Source organism: Bacillus rossius, chromosome 12 (assembly GCF_032445375.1).
Source record: "Bacillus rossius redtenbacheri isolate Brsri chromosome 12, Brsri_v3, whole genome shotgun sequence".
NCBI lineage: Eukaryota > Metazoa > Arthropoda > Insecta > Phasmatodea > Bacillidae > Bacillus > Bacillus rossius.
In genome coordinates, this window is record NC_086339.1 from 35,612,999 (window position 1) to 35,633,346 (window position 20,348).

Below are 20,348 nucleotides of genomic sequence, written 5' to 3' on the forward strand. Positions count from 1 at the left end.
CTCGCCGACGTTTCCAGAGAGTCCCGGCCCGCCGACTTTTCCAGAGAACCTCGGCCGCCGCCCCCAAATTTTGCAATCAGGGCCCGAGCCCGCTGAACGAGCACCGCGCTGCGACCTAGTTACGCCAGCAGACCACCGCTTCGCGAGGGCCGATGACCCACGCGACTCATGAGGAATGTGCAGCGAGGGCAAACGACACGCCGCCGGCCGGTCGCTGACGAAACGAGGCCGCTTCTCGCACGGGCGCAGCGACCCGCCCACAGCTCGCGTCATGAAAGACAGAAATCTGAACCCGGCCACACCGAGAAATTTCTGGAACGTGACATTATTTTAGACTTCCTGCTGTCATCACTATGTCAGCACCCGATCCACAAAAATGCAAGATACGCAAAGGATGTCAGCATACTTTCTTTAAATATAATGTGGCATGCTGTTTTCTTTCTAATCCACGACTTCCATTTTCTCTGTTCATTTGAATACTGAACAATTTTTTTTTGTAAATAACCTCGAGGGAGGCAGTAGTACAGCAGGAGAGGGAGACCACCGTGACTATAATTTTGATTGCTTTGGATATTTAGTGGCCATTTTTAAGATAAAATTTTTTCGTCAGATTTAACTGTATGGCACTTCAAATAGGAGTAATAAGCTACGTGAAAGATGCCAATGCACATAGACAAATAACACTGTCCTGAACTGCGATCTGGAAAGAAAGAACTAGGATTTGTTAGGTGTTAGCAGCTTGCAGAATAAATACATTAAGCTGTTGATAAGTTCTTGTATTTTCACCAAACTTTATAATATAATTATGTATCTAATACTTGTATGGTAAATGATGGCTTCAACATTGATAAGCACCCCCAGAAATGTTCCAGCTGTATTCAAGGTCAAATTAAAGGATGATTACTATAGTTGTAGAGTATTTTATTTTAATTAATGTACTATTTTTGTTTCCTCTCAGGTGGGCTTAGGTAAGATATGGAATTATGTTTGCCATGGTGAAGTGGGTGATATGAGTTAAACATGTACACTATCTAATGTATGGTTCTGGCTTATTTATCCAAGCGGCATTTAAACTGATTTTGGAAAAAATAAACCTAAATATCTCTAAAGTTAATAATTTTTTTTATAACTCAATTGCTAATATTTTTATCCTTTGTTTTTTTATTACATAACCTACTCGAGAACTTCGACTGCAAATGTTAGGAAGGTATTTGGTAAGTTGTGTAAGTTTAACAACTTATTATTTCCTTTGCAATTTGACGCCGTCCCCGCTACCTCTGATTATTTAGACGTGATTTTTGTTAGGTTCGTGTTCTCAGGGAAGGTTTGGCCTTGTGGCTAGAGGTAGGGGTCAACGCAGTAGGGCCCCCCGAGCTGTTGAGGCCACTCGGGACGCCTGAATAATAACACAAAACTTCTTCAGATAGTTGGTGAATTTAATACAGCACAGCCCAATACATGGTGCTGCCCATTCTGGCCGTAACGGTTTGCCCTACGCGACTAGTCACACGCGCAGCTCACTTCCTCAGTGGCGGCTCACGATTCTTATGCGCGTGAGGGGCAGACTCGTATACGTGATGCGAAAGTTACAAAAGACACTCTGACATGGCACACGATATTTTGAAGCGCAATACACTACACTAATACCTAGCTCTGGATAAACTGGGCTAGCAACACGTAGGCCCGTGTCTCCGGCAACTCTACGTGGTGTCTAGGTGTGTCCCAGGGACTGAATCGTTATTAAGTTTGGTGGCGCACTGCCGTACGACGGTGATACATAAGCCCTGACATGACGAATTACACTTATGCGAACAACTATTCCACTAATACATTACACTTGATAAACTGGGCTAGCAGCACGTAGGCCCGTGTCTCCGGCGACTCTACGTGGTGTCTAGGTGTGTCCCAGGGACTGATCGTTATTAAGTTTGATGGCACGTGTCGCCTGCTGGCTGCCCCGTGCGGGCCAAAACTAAGTAGCCTGTAGGCTAGGTTGGGTGTGAAGCGCCGACGTAAAACCACATAATCTCCCCACAGTACTTACGTATGACGTAGAACACTCATCTCGGAGCACTGATTGAATTAAGTTAAGTACCTCATGGTAAATTTAGGCCGACCGCGGAACTGTACAAAAGGTTGAAAAGAAATTACACTATTGAAAACTACATGTCGGTGAATGCAAAGGTTGAATGTTCCGCGTTGCGCGCAGGCTGCCGGCCTGGGTGAGCTCTCGAAGGACACTGCCTGTGTCGCCGCGCGCGACCCCCCTCCCCCGCCAGCCCTCCTGCGGAAACGTGTGAATTTCGCGGGAAACTGAACCGGCCAGGTTCGGGACGAATCGCACAGTAAAACATGGTTTTGCAAAGACTGAATTATTAATTAATAAAAAATAATGTTTAATAAAATCCTGTGGAAAAACATAATTATAACAATTTGTTGTAGTGCGGCGGAAGGATATGCCACACCCGGCCGGATCCTTGCGCCGGTGTAGCACTCGTTGTATGGCGTTCGCCTCGTCGCACGAACTGCACTTTGCTGCGCGCACGGGCGCGTTCGGTGCACACGCTTTTGCGAGACGTTGATGAGGCATAGCGGTCTATGCGACAGAGGAGCATTGGCGGTCGGCGTCAACTTAATACTTAATACCTGGTCTATCGTCAAATATATTTGAGACAAATATTTGTTGGAAACTAGTCATCCAACTCTTCAAACATGGCTGCGCTAGTGTTGTATTTTTTAGTGGTGTCATATTCGGGAAGCCTACAACTCACGTAGTTTCGGTTCCCTACCACGTTCTTGCAACTTCGGATTTCTCTCAAAAATTGAAATTTAAAAAAATCGAAGAGTTAGGTTAGGTTAGGTCAGTCACAACATGCTTGTTTTCATTGCAAACTTCTGATTTAGCGGCTGAAGTGGCGTTAATACCAAAACGCAAAACTTCGGAAATCTTCGGAAATTCTTGCAGGGAACCGAAACTACATGAGTTGTAGGCTTCCCGCCATATTCCTCCAATTTGACAAAACATATTGTGAAGTGTTGAAAGCGAAAGTTTGGCTACAAAATAAACAATTGTTTATTCTGTGGTTAGGCAGTGTACCTGGGTGTAATAGGGTGTGACAGGGTTTTAAACAATTACATAATATACGTAGTTGGAGACAAAAATTTGGTTGTGTGACAGGGTCCTTAGTAAAATAGGAATAAGTCGTAGTATTTTATGCTATATTTATAGTTTTTTTTGTAAATAAGTTTCAAATTCTATCAAAATGATATAATACGATAAATAAAAAAGAAATATTGTTTTCATAATTTTCAGATTCTAGATCCATAATTAATATTAAATAAAAATTTGAATTACGCATTTGGAAGAAGTAAAGATCTCGATAAAGATATTTTAGTTTTCATGGATTGTGAACATGAATATATTAACCAAAACAAAAACAAGATTAACCAAAAACAAAAACAAGGAAGAAACGAAACGATAATTTTGAATGCGAGTTCTGATAATTATTGGCGCTCGAGGCTCGATTGTTACGTGTAAAAACTATATATTTACTTTATTAAAGAAGTGATAGTGTTTGTTATCCTTGTAACGAGCATGTAAGTATTACATGAATTTGAATATTATAAGTTGGAAGATTTCAATGTAATGAAATAACAAGAGGCGTTGAGGTAATTGTTTATTTAAGGTGATTTTTTGGGGAAAAATTCCGTAATTAAAGTTGTTTTTAAGAACTTTCAATGTTGCTTGATAATACAGTAAAGAGCAATGTGTGATAATTATCAAAGGGAGAGACTCATCCGGAAAATAGCAAATAATAATTTGAAAATGCATTTGTTAAATTCCTGAAATTTTTTCTTATTCTGTAAATGGGCTTTAATATGTGTGAAATACTTTTCTTCTAGTTCACCTAGTAAACGGTTGGTTGGATTAGGTATATAAAAATTATCGTGAGAACTATTATTATGGTTAGGTTAGCTACATTTAAAATAAATAATTTTAACACTATTTTTAAATATTTTAAATGTAGCTAACCTATTCTAACCGTAACTTACCTTTCATGTAATTTTACAATATTTAATTAAGTAAAATTAGCTAACCAACATTAAAATTGTAGGCTACTGGTAAACTGATTGCAATAACATATTAAACTTGTCATATTAAATTTGTCTTTTTTGAAGTTGAACTTTAAGGTTAATCTTTGGTATTTGGGATACGATTTTCTTTAAATGTGTACCAAAGATAATAAAAGCTGTATCTTACTGAATAAACTGGTTTTTGTTTCTTCGTCCTTGAGTTCACCTGTAACGAGATACAAGTAAACGCAAACACTTACAAATGCAAAAATCAGTATGATTTGTAAAACAAAAATTGCTGCCATTTGCATTCAGAAAGAGATAAAAAAAAAATTGAATCTGTCTTTTTGGATACACTAATCATGTAGGAATCAACAGACAAAAAAAAATCATTTGATTATAAAATGGTCAAGAAACCACCTTTGGATCACTTGAGATGGAATGAACGTGCATTGTTAAAGTTTCATTATACAGCAGTAAATTTTTTTTAAATTATATGTATTTTTCCAGGGACCAGATGCCTCAGAAAAGCCAGCATGTGGTGAGTGTTTGGACTGTAACGTAGGTACTACTGGTTCGCTGTAGGAAAGGTTTTGATGGAGATTAAAAACTGACGAAAACTAGCTTCTACTGCGCAGCTTAGGTTCCCCCCTCCCTCCTTTGCGACAGAGAATTTCCGTCACTCCCCTCTCTGTCGCAAAGAAGGGAGGGGGGAACCTAAGCTGCGCAGTAGAAGCTAGTTTTCGTCAGTTTTTAATCTCCATCAAAACCTTTCCTACAGCGAGCTAGTAGTAAACTCTCTTGTTGCTGATTGGTAGCCAAGGAGCTGCAGTGCCACTGGCAGTCTCGCTGGGAGTCGCTCGTGGGTCGTGCCCCTGGTGTCGCACCCAGGTGTCCAGTTACACTGCAAGAATCACTGCACGTGTGGCTCACCAACACAACTTGTTGTTCCGTAGCTTCCCATGACTACACATTAGAAAATATAAAACTAATATTATCACTGTACGCTTAATTATTACTACTTGTTTTAAACTTAACCATTCAAAGTGCACCAAGACAGCAAACCAAGCGCGAGAACAGAGCAGAGCATGTCTGTACGGTTGTGGCGTGTGATGAAGTTCGTTTGTATCCTGCTTTTGTATTGTGCAACATCTGTCTGACACTTTCATATTACCTGTGTAAGCATGCCTGAGATTAAATGTCCATTGTTATTGGGCCTGTAACCAACCCATGGATGAAAAATGCATAGTTAACTTTTTTTTTTGCATGGCAAATTTCTTCAGTAGGCATGTTATACCATTATTGTATAGTTTTTAAAAAATGTCATTAACCCTTTGTCATTCCTACAATAAACAAGTCCTTGATAGAAACTTTAAGATCATTAAATTAACAGCAAATATACTTTTCAATCATCAATTCTTGTACTACTCAGATATCGCGGCTTTGTAGAATGGAAAGAAAAAAATTGGAAAACATGGTTTTCACACACTACACATGAGCTTTAATAAGTCACCAGTAACTATAGTATGTATCAAGTAATTTTTGTTGCTCTTGTTTACTGCACACACAACATATAGGCCTACATATTGGACTACTTTCTTGTTTCAAGTGTTACTTAAATGCTGACCAACCTGAGACATGGTGTCTGTGGAAAAACTTGAACGCCTGCGATAAGTGTCGAGACCTTTTTGCTTTAAAGTGTAAATGTGTCTTGATATTGAGTGACATTTATTCCATAAAATCTCAGATACTTATTGCATGCAAGTTGTTGCCAAGTGTTAACACATATTTTAGGTGATACTTCTATCTCAGATAATAATTATAGTTTCAGTTCTAGGGCTTTCAACTTTTCAGAAGTGTCAGACAATTCGTGAGCATTTGTGAATGAAATGGCAAAGAGAGAATGGTCAACGAGTGATGTAGAGGAACTGGAAGTAGAAGTAAAAGTAGAAGTGCCAATGTGAGGCATGCGTGTTCCAGAGTATAGGGACAGATGCAAGACATGTGATGCCATAAAAGATCTAGCAGAGAAATATACCACAGTGAGGCAAAAAAAAAGTCTACGAAAACACACCATTTGCAAAATCAGTTCAACTGCAAGTGAAAAAAAGATTTGAGCAAGGAACTGGTGATAATTTTTTTTCCAAATGGCACCAGTAGATGCTAAAATCGTATTTGTTTTTCCATTACATTATGTTTTCCCAACCAAATAACCAGTGTAACCTAGGTGTGCTAAAATTAATATGTAAATTAATGAATATGTATGCATGTATGTAATTATAACAATAAATACTAACATTATTTTACACTCAATATAAGCTCTATTTTAAACATTCAACCTATTTTAACAATATAATACACCACTGATGGGTGTTTTAGTGTGTAAAATTTGCTTCTAATTTTGTATTTCGTATCTTGTTTAACCACATTTTGAAACATATCATCAGTTTGCCATTTTATCTCTTTTCTTCAGTTTTTCAGCCGACACTCAGGGGCGTAGGAACCGGGGGGGACAGGGGGGACGTGTCCCCCTGAACTTTTTGGGTGGAGGGGACTGTTCCCCCAACTTTCTAGACCGTGATATTTTTATTTTATAATATTATTCTGCCCAACTTTATTTGTAATTTCTTCACTCATCAAATTTTATCTTAAGGAAACAATAATATTTTTAACATCAATGTATCTAATGGTTAGACAAAAATTGCTTAAAAAGCGCTAATTTGCACTTTTAAAATCAAAATTTTCCGGTGGAGGACCTCCGGACCCCCCGTCTTAGTAAGAGGGGAATGGGTTTACATGACATCAAAATCATTATTTGCCCCCCCCCCCCCCCCCCCCCCCCCCCCCCCAACTTTATGAACACAGCTACGCCAATGCCGACACTTATTCCACTGCTCAGAGTAAACATGTTAACAACAATCTGCTAGAAAGTAACTTTTTCAGGCACTTAATCACAGATGTATCATCTGCATGTTTGCCAGGTCTAAACACTGTACGATACCTTTCTCGGATAAGTGACATTTATGTTTTGACGTAAGTTTCCAGTTTAAACACACCTTAAATCGTTGCCGACCCTGGTAGCTCACTCTTTGTGGTGGTACGTGGAACCCTATATTGCTTCCTTCAGTAATAAACACTGGCACGTTTTGGTGTTTAATTGTAATATATACTGTTGTTGATAATGGACTTGTAAGTTGGTGTTGTGCAGGACAGCGAGCTGCTAGGAAGAGCCTACAACTCATACCTCTTGGCTCTGCACTCCAGGGCGTTGCTGCAGAGGAGGAATAGGAAGATAGCTGATGACACTGACGTACGTTATGGCATATTACATTTGGAATCCTAAAATAATTTTCTCTTCAGATTTAATAATACATTAAGCCTTCAGAGTTTTAATGCACATTTCACAAGTGTAGCTCTCATCTGAATAATTTTTTTTTTTTTTTCAAAGAAATTTTTTTTAATGTTAAAATTAATATATTAGTACCTATGTCTCATTCTTAATTGGCAGTGTAACGGCCTGTTCACACCATCAGATATTCATTGAAAGCTATTTTGTACACTAGTCAAAAACTTCCACGATTTAAGTTTTTATGTTTCGAGGATGAGACTATTAGAGCAGCATTTTCACCATTCAAAATGTATTAATATTATTTTATTTTCCAATTTTAAGTTTCTATATTATATATAGTTTCTATATTATAGTTTTAAATCTGTCATCAGGATGAGCACCGTGAGAATGTTCCTCGTTATACATAATTAGTTTCATTTCTGTGCTACCATAATCTGCCTCTTTATTATGAGATGGTGTTTGTCTTGACTTTCAACTTTTTAACCTTGTGCTTTCAATAAGTTGTTCTGATGGGAAGTATAAATCATTGCAGACAACACTCTGCATGGCTGTTAGTTTCTGTGAGGCTAGTTGCGGAAGTGTGTGATGTATAGAGTTGCTTGTGAAATGAGTGTGTGTTCCAGGCGCAGAATGACGTGTTACGGAAGGAGAAAGCAGATGCATCAGAGTTGTTACAAAAACTGCAAGACAGATGCAGATGTGTTCATCATCTAACTGGCCAGTTGAAGATGTTTGACATCTGCGAGCAGTTCTGCAGTGAAGCAGGTACTGTCCCTTGCTACTGCACAAACTACCGTCACGACTCACGAACATCTGTGCACTAGCATAACACCCAACACATGAATGTAATCTACTTTATTGAGGCTGTAACAAACATAACGTTGGCTGTGGGCAAAAAAGCGATGTAAGGTTCCCTCTTTGCGAACATTATATGTTCATAGTTACTCGTGCAAAGTGTGCTAGACTTTTAACAGAATTTTGTGGAAGTTGCAGAGGTCATACTTAGACATTGATGAAAAATTAAGCGCCAAGTCAACTGCTACCATGACATTTCTGGACTGTTTTTACAGTATAATTTTTAAATTGAGTGGGTTTTTTTTTGGTCTGGAACCAGTACTAAGAATAGGTAACATTATTATGGCATTTCATCTGATGGTAACAGAGCAGAGGGCCGTAATGTAGATCACAGGAGTAGAGGGTTAGTCATGCTTCATCGTGTTTTACATGTGCGTATCGTAGAAAAATCCTTGTTTGCATGGCTTAGGGTTTGTTATCTCATCAGGGTCCTTGGCTGAACAAGGAGTCAAGCTACATGTGATTGGAAGGGGAGTATTTTTTAAGCATTAAGTGACAATGACAGATGACCTTTGTGAACTGTTGCTGTCACTCCAACAGCTGGTCTCATGTGAACACTGTGTGCAGGGTCCAGTGTGTGTGAACTGCTGCTGTCACTCCAACAACTGCGAGACCTTCTCCAGCAAAAGGTCAATTTCCTGCAGTTCAAGAATATGGAGTTCTCTGAAGATTCAGTTGGTGAGGATTCATAACTTTAGTTAAACTGTTACCTTGGCTTTAAATTGTTCATTTGTTGAGTTTTAAAACAAAACTAAATCCCTTTGAATACTGTCTGGTATTCAATGGCTATCACTTTTCAAAAGAAGAACAAGTGAGAAAGAGTGCTTTTAAGAATAAAATAAATACCTCTTTTACCTGAAAATAATTAAAATCTGAATATAATGTGACCAAAACAAGATTTTTGGATTATAATCATATTTAACTGGGTGTATTTTCTAGTGAAGGTTGTTATATTCCAGGTTGGCCCGGCGAAGCAATCTAGAATAATAATTAAGATACATACTTTAATCACTTGAAAAGTTAATTGTTATGTACGTCGATTTTGAAGTTTTTAAGTTCATCTGTTCAAGGGAGTAGTTTTATCTGCTAAAAATTTTTAAATTAAAAAAAAATATTTTTGCACAGTCTCTTATTTTATTATTTTCTTAAAACAAAACTCAGATCACGACTTACATGTCTGTATGATTTTCGTAATGACCATATATTACTGGAAAAAATGTTCTCTGAAAGTCAGGAAAGACATCACACCACCTCAAGGTTTGTTCTGATTGGCTGACGAGGTATGCCCAGCGAAAGTTTTAGTCCATAACTGTGCAGTCGTGCTGGGTTTTTCTAACAATGTACTACCTTGAGGCATGAAAAATAACTTACTGGGGACAGAGTTGTGTCCGTGTCTCACCTGTCTCTTCCTTCTTTTTCAAAACCTCTAGAATGTTACAATCTCACTAACCAGAATATGCTTCCAAATTGTAAAAACATTATTAATACACATTAATTTTAACTGATAAAAAAAATAGAAACATTTTATAGAAAAAATACTTTCATCTTTACGTAAAATCTAACCTAAGTTAATAATTAATATTTAAGCAAAAACAATAGACCTTAAATGCCTATGCATAATAGAAGAAACATGAGTATAAATTAATTATTAAACATGAAGACAAAATCAAAAACATAGCACATTCTCAGTTACAATGTTATTAGTAGCAGGGAGCAGGAATTGTGCTAGTATGGTAGTAAATACTATAACTAGTGCTTAATGCCTTGTTGGCATCGACAATAATGAGGGGTGATAAGGTGAGGATGGGATGTTGGTGGAATGCATGGCAGGGAACATGGTATAGGGGGAAAAGTTAAATCTGAACCGTCTCTCTTATCGCTGTGCGCAGGGGTTGCCTCCCCCTTTACCGCCCCTTAGCACAACGACAGTGTCTGGAGGGGAAGGCATGGCGACCCCTCCAAATCAAGGCGATGGAATGTCAGCCCGTCTTACACGAACGCGACACAGGGGTTATAACACATGAACTGCATGATGTAATCACAACTGGAAAATATACTACATCGTTAACCCATGTCCAGATCATTCAAACACATACATATTTACAAAAATAAATCAAGTTAACAGAACATCAGTATGCTAACAGTCACGCTATTTGTTTGCAGTCATAAAAAACCTTTCTGTGAAAAAACTATATTATCATAAACAAAAATGCTGCATGTGTTAAATTACTCTTTCTTTGAAGGCTTGGTTATCAAATTATCATTTGGTTAAGGGTTCTGTAAAAATAGCATTTTCCTAAAGGTAAAATACAGAACATTTGCATTTTGTCACTACTTTTTCCGTCACTAATGTTCGACGCAAAACCGCATGTTGAATATAGATACATAATTTTAAGATGCCAACGTAATATTTTAATTGTTAGATAGTTATTATAATATGTTATTTACCTAATCTGAGTCTGATGTGAAGCTGGCATTTTCCGTTTCACTAAAGGAATCTTCGTCTGTAGATACTTCAAGATTAACAATAATCTTATCTATTTCAGTATCTAATAACCTATCACTGTTCCAGTATTCATTCTCGATTTTTTTAGTTTTCCTGACAGTGTAAAATTGATGCACTATTCTCCTCACAGCACCACACGTAAAATCGTCGACTTTTGTTTTTTGCGTTCTTTTTTTTGTGCCAGTAGGTGTTGAAAAGTTCAGACCAATTTTACTTTTTACTTTCCCCTCAGCCAAAATCCTTTTTACCTTTGATTCAGACACACCCGTCGCAGCACTTGTAGCTTCAGTAACATTGTACAGTAGAACCCGTTTATAGTGAACCCGCCTATAATGAATTCCCGTTTATTGTGAATTTCCATCTCAGTCCCGGCAAAATGATATGAGGGTATGTATTAATTTATTGGATATAGCGCACAACTTTTGTCAATGTTGATACGTTTTCCCGTGTACAACGAACAAATTTTGCCGACATAATGCACATCTATCTCAAATATTTTCATATATTTACAAGTTTATTCACAAAACGTCTATTCTGAATCACATTGATGTTTTTCTCCGCAATACGCTACTCGATTGTCCACTGTTCATATTATAAACAAGTCATATTCTAGTGGTCTCGGTAGGCTACGTGTAGCCAAAAATTATCAGTTTGGTGAAAATAAAAAATAAGTTTTCCCTGCATAGTTAAAGAATGGGCGAACGTGTGTAAATTTAATGTTATCAAATTTAAACATAAATTACTGCCACACAAATACGTATGTACATTATAGCAGCAAATTCAATATTTTTACGTCTCATTTTTATCGTTCACGTTTCAGACATTTTGATAGTGTAAGGTTCGTAAGACTACCACTAGATAGAACTCTGTGGACTAAATTTTTCCATAGAAAGTGAGATAATTTCGTTTCAGCTTAAGCAACTGCGATACTAAATGATACGTAGTGATCTTTGATGGGCCGTGATCTTTGATGCGCCATACTCGTTATTTTTCGTTTATTTACTTTTGACGGTAAAAAGAATTTTGTGTTATTAAACTGCAAATGTGCTTCAATAAGAAATACGTACATAAAAATGGGTGAACAACGCGGTAAAAAACGTAAAGCATTATCTGTGCGAGATAAACTGGACATTATTGAAAAGGTAGACTCCAACACCACTGTCCCGCATGTGTTAATAGCAAAGGAACTGGGAATTGCAACATCCACATTAAGTACAATATTAAACAAGCTGAACAATCTTTCTCAAGCTGCGAATACGTTACAGAGTATTAAACAGCTGAAAAAAGGAAAATACGCCGATGTCGAAGAACCATTAATAGAAAGTTTGTGAATGTGTAGTGCATTAAAAATATCTGCATTTGCTCATAAAACTGTTGCTTTGAGTATTTTCATTCGTTCTTTTCTTGGCTTAGGCCTATGTGTAGTTAAGATTTTGTTTTTGAATATTTATTGCCAATATAAACGTTTTCCCAGATATAAAGTTTCCCCTCTATAGTGAACATATAAACTGATCCCTTCAGATTCATTATAACAGGGTTCTACTGTATTTTAAACCGTACAGCAACTTCTTTTCTTTTAGATGCGTCGCAACGTTGTATACAATTTCACGCGCCTGTCCTCGCAAGGGTCGTCCTGGAATAAGGTTCTACTTAATTCCAGAGGTTGATGGGATAGGCTCGCTTGTTGTACTGTGTAACCCAGGTCCCGGCATGACGCGCTGACACAATCCTCACGCAGCCGAGTGAAGGGCGTAACTGATCCCCTCCACTTCCCCTGGCGGCTATCATGTGATGGTAGTGTGCATCACGCCACGAATTGGGGTCTGCGCAGGTTCACAAGTATCTTGCCGGGCTATAGTATGCTAGGAAAACCCACCCATTTCTGATTTTGTACCAAGAATCCTCGTTGTCTTGTAGGAATATGTGTGAGTTAGTCATGTACAGCTGTGTGTCACTCATTGACTCAGACAGATGCTTTATGTTTAATTTTTATTTCGAACGATGTAGTTCAGACCATGATGTACACTGTGTATTTTTTTTTTTAGGTCAGACAATATTTTTCATGTAAATTCCATGATGATTGTAAGGCCATATTTTTGCAATGTTGTTTTTCCAGTGAACACTCCAATATGAAAGTAGTTTGAAAAGGTATTTTTTAATCCTTAATTAATAATGAATGATCCTACTCCTGTTCAGGTGCATTTTTGCATCATGTGACTTCTGTATTTCACCCATAAGCACTACCATCATACACTGCACATACTTGTATTCACACCTTGTTTGTGTGCAACCCCTAGGCATGTGCGAAGCTTTGATAGTACAATCAATTACAAAGTTTTTTATTCTATAACAAATGATATTAACTATTCGCATTAAACAAAGCTTTGTATCATTCATGCAATATGGATCCTCTCCACGACTTTGCAAAAATTTACAACCAAGAAACACACTACATAATTTTTTCCTTTATTTTTCCAATAATATGTTTTGCATATTATCCTATTTTAAAATTTCTTCTTAAAAATTGATGGAAATTTTATTTTTTTTTCTAGAAAAAATTTATTTCCAACTTACTAAGCTCTTGAAGATTTTAGATGCTGGCTGTCTGAGGTCCAGTGCCGTGGAAACAACCTGTGAGATTCACAACCAGATAGCAAGGGCGAAGGAAGACTTGGAGAGGTAAGTCAGTCAACATTGGTCATATGTCGACACTGTTCACACAGACATCTGTTGAAATGTTTGAGGATCACAGTAGGTTGTAAATAATGCATGTCCTGACCGCCTTACAGCATGAATGCTTATATGTATGTAGTTGTTTTGTAGCTATTTTGTGTCATGCACACGAAAAATAATAACACAGAAATTATACAAACATATGAAATTAAATCAATCATTAATGTGACAGTAGATTATCAGGAGAAAAGCATTTGAAATAATTAATTAAACTATCAGTTATGGTGAGGGGTGGAACAAAGTGATGGAACAAAAGACTGAAACAGGAATACCTAGAGAAAACTCACCAGCTCTCTGCAATGTCTGCCCTATTTCTCTTGTGCAAAAAAAAAAAGGCACATACATTTAAACAACCTTTGTAACAAATGTCTCCTTATGACAAACTGTCTCTAACACAAGACATTTTCACCTGTATATACAGTATAAGGTAGATGTACCAGTAGTCGTCATGCTAAGAAGAGTTTTATAAAAAAAAAAATTGTGTACATAACCTTGTAGGTGTATTACTGCCCCTACATGTTTGTTTTTAACCTCAAACTTTACTCTACAATGCTATCCAACACTCTTCGATAAACACAAATTATTTTTGTAGATTTATAATTTTGAAAAAAGTGTGATTTCGAGCCAGTAGTCGTCATGCAAATTTTCGTGTTTGCCAGTGTTCGTCACATGTTTGTGCCAGTAGTCGTCATGTGCGATTTCGGCTGCATTAGTTTTAATTCATGGATCCAGAATGGTAGTATTGTACTATTTGGGCTTCAAATTTTATTTGGTACTATATTTTAAACATCAAAATGGCATTTCATAAAGATCGTTGAGTAATATAATGAATAATCCTCATTAAATTTTGAATTTACTTACAGCACTCACGGAACAAAGAGGGACAGCACATAGAGCTGTAGCAAACCGAATGTATTCGTTACTGAGTAACGGGTGTGCCGTCTAGTAACGAGTAACGAAACGTTACACACGGCTGCATTTTGTTACTCGCATTTCTTGTATATTTTACGCATGTGCGCGCATATTCAATGAATTTACGATACAAAGAACGATGTTTGTTTATTAATAAAGTATAATTTGGAAATTCCTCGTCTAAGTTTTTTTACTGTTTATTAAAGGTATTATGTGTGTAGACAAAGTTTGAGATTGGAACAGAAACAACGTAACAAAGTATTTTTTTACAAATTAGAAATATGTATGTTTTTGTTTTTCACTATCGCGTATATTCACGTTTTTTTTGTTCTTATCTTAAAAGAGATATAATAAAGCCGCTCTAATGAGATTTAATTGTTTCTTGGTTAACAAAAACTGTTTAATTATCAAATATTGTTAATTGTTTATATTATATTTATTATTATTTACGCGACGTCATACTGTACGCGTACGCAATACGACTCAATTCGTTGCTGCAACATAACATAGCATGTTATGCGGTATCACAAGTAAAATATAAAAATGAATCAGGGCCCGCCCATCTTCCTACCCAAGGGCGATTTGCCTTTGTGTTTATCGGACAATGTGTTCCTTGGCACACTATTTTTTTCCGCTGCACATTTTATACTCATACCATTCGCTACATCTTTAAGAGCAGCTTCCATGGCTGACTCTTCATTCAACAGTATTTTCCGTTTTGGCATTTTGCCCTGTAATTAAAGAACGAGACACATTACAATGTTTAGTTTACTTATTAATGTCAAAATATATATCGAATGACCCCTAAATTAATGTAAACAACAATGCCTACACAATTTTTGCAATCAATAAAGTAAAGTAATTTCCGACCCAGAAGTCGTCATACACATGCAGACCTGCCAACTCTCACGATTTTGGTGTGAGGCTCACGATTTTAAGGTCCGTCTCACGCCCTCACGCCAAAATAGTGTTTCCTCACGATTTTTCGGGGCCCCAAGATTTTGTTTGTGAAAGTTACAAAACAAGTTTTACGAAAGCTTACAGTAACGAGTTTCCATCAATACTCGAGTCACGTAAAGGAAGCAATTTTGCGTTTTGTAGCGTGTGCCGTGATGATTTTTCTATCTTGCATAGTGGAAGAGGAGGAGACATTGTGAAACATGTCGCTACAAAAATACACAACTAACACGTGAAGTGTGTTGCTTCCAATAAAAAAATTAATTTTGCTGTGAACAGTGATAATAGTGTTACACGAGCAGAATTTTATTTTACATCTTTTTTTAGTTGCGGCCCTGCATGATCACTACACGACAGCACTAAATTATGTTCAACTAAATTAAATCTACAACTTATAAATTGTTGAAATAAATTTGGAAGCAGAGACCATGTAACATGTGTACAGGTATATCACTTAAATTTAAAGATTCTCATTTGTTGTTTTTTATATTTAACCTGTATTTATGGGCCTGAAAATTTTTATCAAGGACCTCACAATTTTTTAAATTTGAATGTTGGCAGGTCTGCACATGCATCGGAAGTCGTCATAGGTGACGACTACTGGATCTGATCATAATAACGTACTTTGTCTATTAACAACAAAGAACCAATATTATTTAAGAACTTTAGGGTGTAACTTAGCACAACTTTAAATAAAATATTAAATGTACCAGTGCTCGTCAGGTATGACGAACACTAGCAATACAAGGTTTTTATTGATCCGGTTTTCGTCACCCTAACTAAATCATACAAAGAAAACGAATTTTTTTAAATAAACACTTTCACCTCTTCAAGAACATTTAACTAACACATTCAGCACAAAACATCACGAATAAACATGAAAAATTACAGAATTAGAAGTAAAAATGTGCACTAACGTCCTTAGTGTTTTAGTATAGGAATTCCCCTATTTATCTTCACTGCTCTACGAACTTTTGATGCACGGACTTTTTTTGATTGAAAATAGTGTTTGTTCCGAAAACTATTGTGGTAATTTCAGCTAGAACGTCGACTAAATTTTTGTCAATACAGTAGAACCCGTTTATAGTGAACCCGCCTATAATGAATTCCCGTTTATTGTGAATTTCCGTCTCGGTCCCGGCAAAATGATGTGAGGTTATGTATTAATTTATTGGATATAGCGTACAACTTTTGTCAATGTTGATACGTTTTCCCGTGTACCACGAACAAATTTTGTCGACATAATGCACATTTATCTCAAATATTTTCATTTAATTAAAAGTATTTTTTCACAAAACGTCTATTCTGGATCACATTGAAGTTTTTCTCCGCAATACGCTACTCGATTGCAGTGTTACCAGGTTTCCCAATGCAAAAATCCCTGCAGACTACTTAGAAAATCCTTCCAAGCCTTAAAAAATCCCTACATTATTTTTTTTTCTTTTTGTTATAGGACAAGTAATAATAATAATACAATATGGTATTAATAATATGTAAAAATAGTTTTTAATGAAGTAGGTTACACCTAGTCCACACACAAAATTTTCTATTCAATTCTACCTTAAATGTATCACTTTTTTTTTTGTCCTTAAGACTTTGACATTAGATAACAGTTTCATCTTCTTCGTCTTCAGCAGCCAAGAGTCCAGCAATTTCAGATTCCTTTTGATCCTTCTTGTACATGTTTTCGTTGAACAACTCCAGCATTTTTTCAGTTACTGGGTATTCATAGCATGCCTTCTTCATGTTTTCGTTTTGCATGGCTAACTTGACACGAACAAGGGATGCCACTGTGGATGCAAATAATTTATTTCTCTTTTTTGTTTTAATGTCTGAAACCATAGAGAATATATAGAAAGACTGAATATTCTCATTAAAAGGTGTCTGCAGCGCAAACAAGAAAAGACGACGACATTCACCTCTCCGAAAATCCCTACATTTATGATCTGGTCGGCTTAAAATCCCTCCATCCCTTTCAATGCAAAAAATCCCTACTCTGAGGGATTTATCCCTCAACCTGGCAACACTGCTCGATTGTCCACTGTTCATATTATAAACAAGTCGTATTCGAGTGGCCTCGGTAGGCTACGTGTAGCCAAAGATGGTGATCAGTTTGGTGAAAATAAAAAAGTAGTTTTCCCTTCATAGTTAAAGAATGGGCGAACGCGTGTACATTTAATATGTTATCAAAATTAAACATAAAATACTGCCACACAAATACGTATGTACATTATAGCAGCAAATTCAATATTTTTACGTCTCATTTTTATCGTTCACGTTTCAGACATTTTGATCGAGTAAGGTTCGTAAGACTACCACTAGATAGAACTCTTGTGGACTAAATTGTTCCATAGAAAGTGAGAAAATTTTGTTCCAGCTTTAGCAACTGCAATACTAAATGATACGTAGTGATCTTTGATGCGCCAAACTCGTTACTTTTAGTTTATTTACTTTTGACGGTAAAAAGAATTTCGTGTTATTAAGCTGCAAATGTGCTTCAATAAGAAATATGTACATAAAAATGGGTGAAAAACGCAGTAAAAAACATAAGGCATTATCTGTGCGAGATAAACTGGACATTATTGAAAAGATAAACTCCAACCCCACTGTCCCGCACGTGTTAATAGCAAAGGAACTGGGAATTGCAACATCCACATTAAGTACAATATTAAACAAGCTGAACAATCTTCTTTCTCAAGCTGAAAAATGGAAAATACGCCGATGTCGAAGAACCATTAATAGAAAGTTTGTACATGTGTAGTGCATTAAAAATATCTGTATTTGCTCATAAAACTGTTGCTTTGAGTATTTTCATTCGTTCTTTTCTTGGCTTAGGCCAATGTGTAGTTAAGATTTTGCTTTTGAGTATGTATTGTCAATATAAAAGTTTTCCCAGTTATAAAGTTTCCCCTCTATAGTGAACATATAAACTACTCCCTTCAGATTCGTTATAACAGGGTTCTACTGTATTTAAGTTGGCGATATATTGAGCTACTTCTCTATTATTTACATTTGAAGTTGCTAGTGACGACCATTGGAGCAGTGACGAGTACTGGGGCACTTACCTTAACAAACTTTCGGATGAAAACTCCTTTATAACAAAGTGACGGAAATATAAAGATTTTTTTTTTAATGGCCCGAATTGATTATTTGATCAAATATGTTGAATGAACAAGATGCTATTTTAAACATTTAATAAATAAGAGGAATTTAGAATATCATATTTTAATATTAAAATATTCACAAAAAAAATTTCACGTCATAAATAGAACACTGCCAAACATGACAAAAATACTGAAGACTGCTGATGAAGTAGGACAGATAATCTCCAGTTGGATTCATTTCTGTTATCAAATAAATTTTCACATCACATTATCTGCTGATAGAGTGACACAATTTAATGGCAGTTTAGAGATTGACACATCTTTAATATGGATAGAATATTTCTATAAGTTCTTTAATTTTAGACCTCATTTTATGGTACTAAATGCATTGCAGTTGTTTTGACTGTCGCACACAAAATTTCGATCTTGATTCCTTTTGCTCGGGAGTGAGGAGTTTCTGCACCATTATTGCGCAAACCTACCGTGTGTTAAATGATTCATGCAAAATCTGTCGAACACTTAGTTGATTCCTGTCTTTTCAGCAAGCCTTCAGATGCTCAATGATCGATCATTGTGGATTAATTTACCAATTTTTTTCAATGATTTCGTCCGTTTTTGACGTTGAGGGCCGATTTTCTTCGGTTGTTTTCACGCCATTTAAACCACTCAAAAACTTGTGTGCTCGATAAAAATTCATTTCCGTAGACTTCTTTCAACATTGCATAAGCTTCTGTGGCAGTTTTCCCTAGGTGAACAAGAAACTTGAGGTTAACCCGTTGCTTCGTCTGACCACTTGGCATTTTTCCGATGCGTCACTAGCGCGTAGACTAATTCAATCAACTGCTACAGTAAAACTGAGCGACCTGCTGGCTTGTCTAGCGAGCTCAGGGTGGGGGAAGGACCATCAGACACAGTCATGTTCAAACATGTCGCGGCATGCTCTCAGTTTGCTGGGAGCAGCATCAGTCCGGTTATTTGATAGCCACACCACGTATGTTGGCCTTGACACCCTTGGCCTTCTCCATCTTGTATGCATAAATTTCAGTGCAAAACCCCCATATTCCATTATGATGTTGCCAGCAGCTTAATCTTTCATCACTCTTGGTACACACTTGTTGACTAAAGGGTAGCACATAATTAGACGTATCGAAACATGAAGCTAAATCTGGACAAATTGAATCATAAATATTTTAACACTCAATGTGGTAAATTAAGGAATCAGTATCCTTAAACAGAAGGTGCAAAGACTGTAGAGGAAATTTGGCTTGAATGTAATAATGAAAAGTTGTATAAAACTAACTTAAACAAATCCAAAATGGCAATGCCTGTGTACAAACGTTTGTCGAAGGTTATAGAACCTTTCTGCAGCTCTATGAGAACTGTGATTTGCCAAACCCTGAACATCGGACGACCAATCTGCTCTGCTGCCCCATAAATCGACTCATACCGATAAATAAGTAATGCAAAATGTTACCAGAAAAAATTACCTTGAATTTAGCATTAGTAATAAAATTGACATTCATGAACAGATCTATAAAAAATGATATTTAAATTATTTCTTCATGTACTGTGGCCAGTAATTGTAGATGTTGGTTTTAGTACCGTGTTTTTTCGCATAATCGTCTCACATTTTATTCTAAAATCAAGTTTGAAAAGTAAAGGTGCGACGATTATGCGGAAAAAATTTTTTATATATATATATTGGTAAAGTTATTCATAAAAACAAAACCCGTTCATGGAAAGTACGTTTATTTTAAAAAAAAGGTGGAATATACAAGAGCACGCGAAAAAATTTATATTAATAATTCATTAAACAAAAACCTTTCTTCAACTTTAAATAGAAAAACAAAATCTGTGA

General features: G+C 36.6%; 1 protein-coding gene across 10 annotated transcripts in view; it reads left to right on the plus strand.

Annotated features, from left to right (window-relative positions):
* The window catches only part of LOC134537841 (uncharacterized), an 87,730-nt gene that overhangs the window by 58,804 nt on the left and 8,578 nt on the right, over nucleotides 1–20,348 (plus strand). For 2 of the 10 annotated variants that reach the window (XR_010076055.1, XR_010076056.1), the window contains 4 exons: nucleotides 7,283–7,384; nucleotides 8,047–8,188; nucleotides 8,846–8,956; nucleotides 13,337–13,463. Coding sequence is in view for 4 of the 10 variants with exons in the window: in XM_063378700.1 (XP_063234770.1) it covers nucleotides 3,596–3,597; nucleotides 4,585–4,615; nucleotides 7,283–7,384; nucleotides 8,047–8,188; nucleotides 8,846–8,956; nucleotides 13,337–13,463 (515 nt within the window). In the remaining 6 variants the exon portion in view is untranslated. Of the gene's footprint in view, nucleotides 1–3,075; nucleotides 3,670–4,584; nucleotides 4,616–7,282; nucleotides 7,385–8,046; nucleotides 8,189–8,845; nucleotides 8,957–13,336; nucleotides 13,464–20,348 lie in introns of those variants that run through there. The other 8 variants (XM_063378700.1, XM_063378704.1, XM_063378703.1 and 5 more) reach the window with 8 other exon arrangements.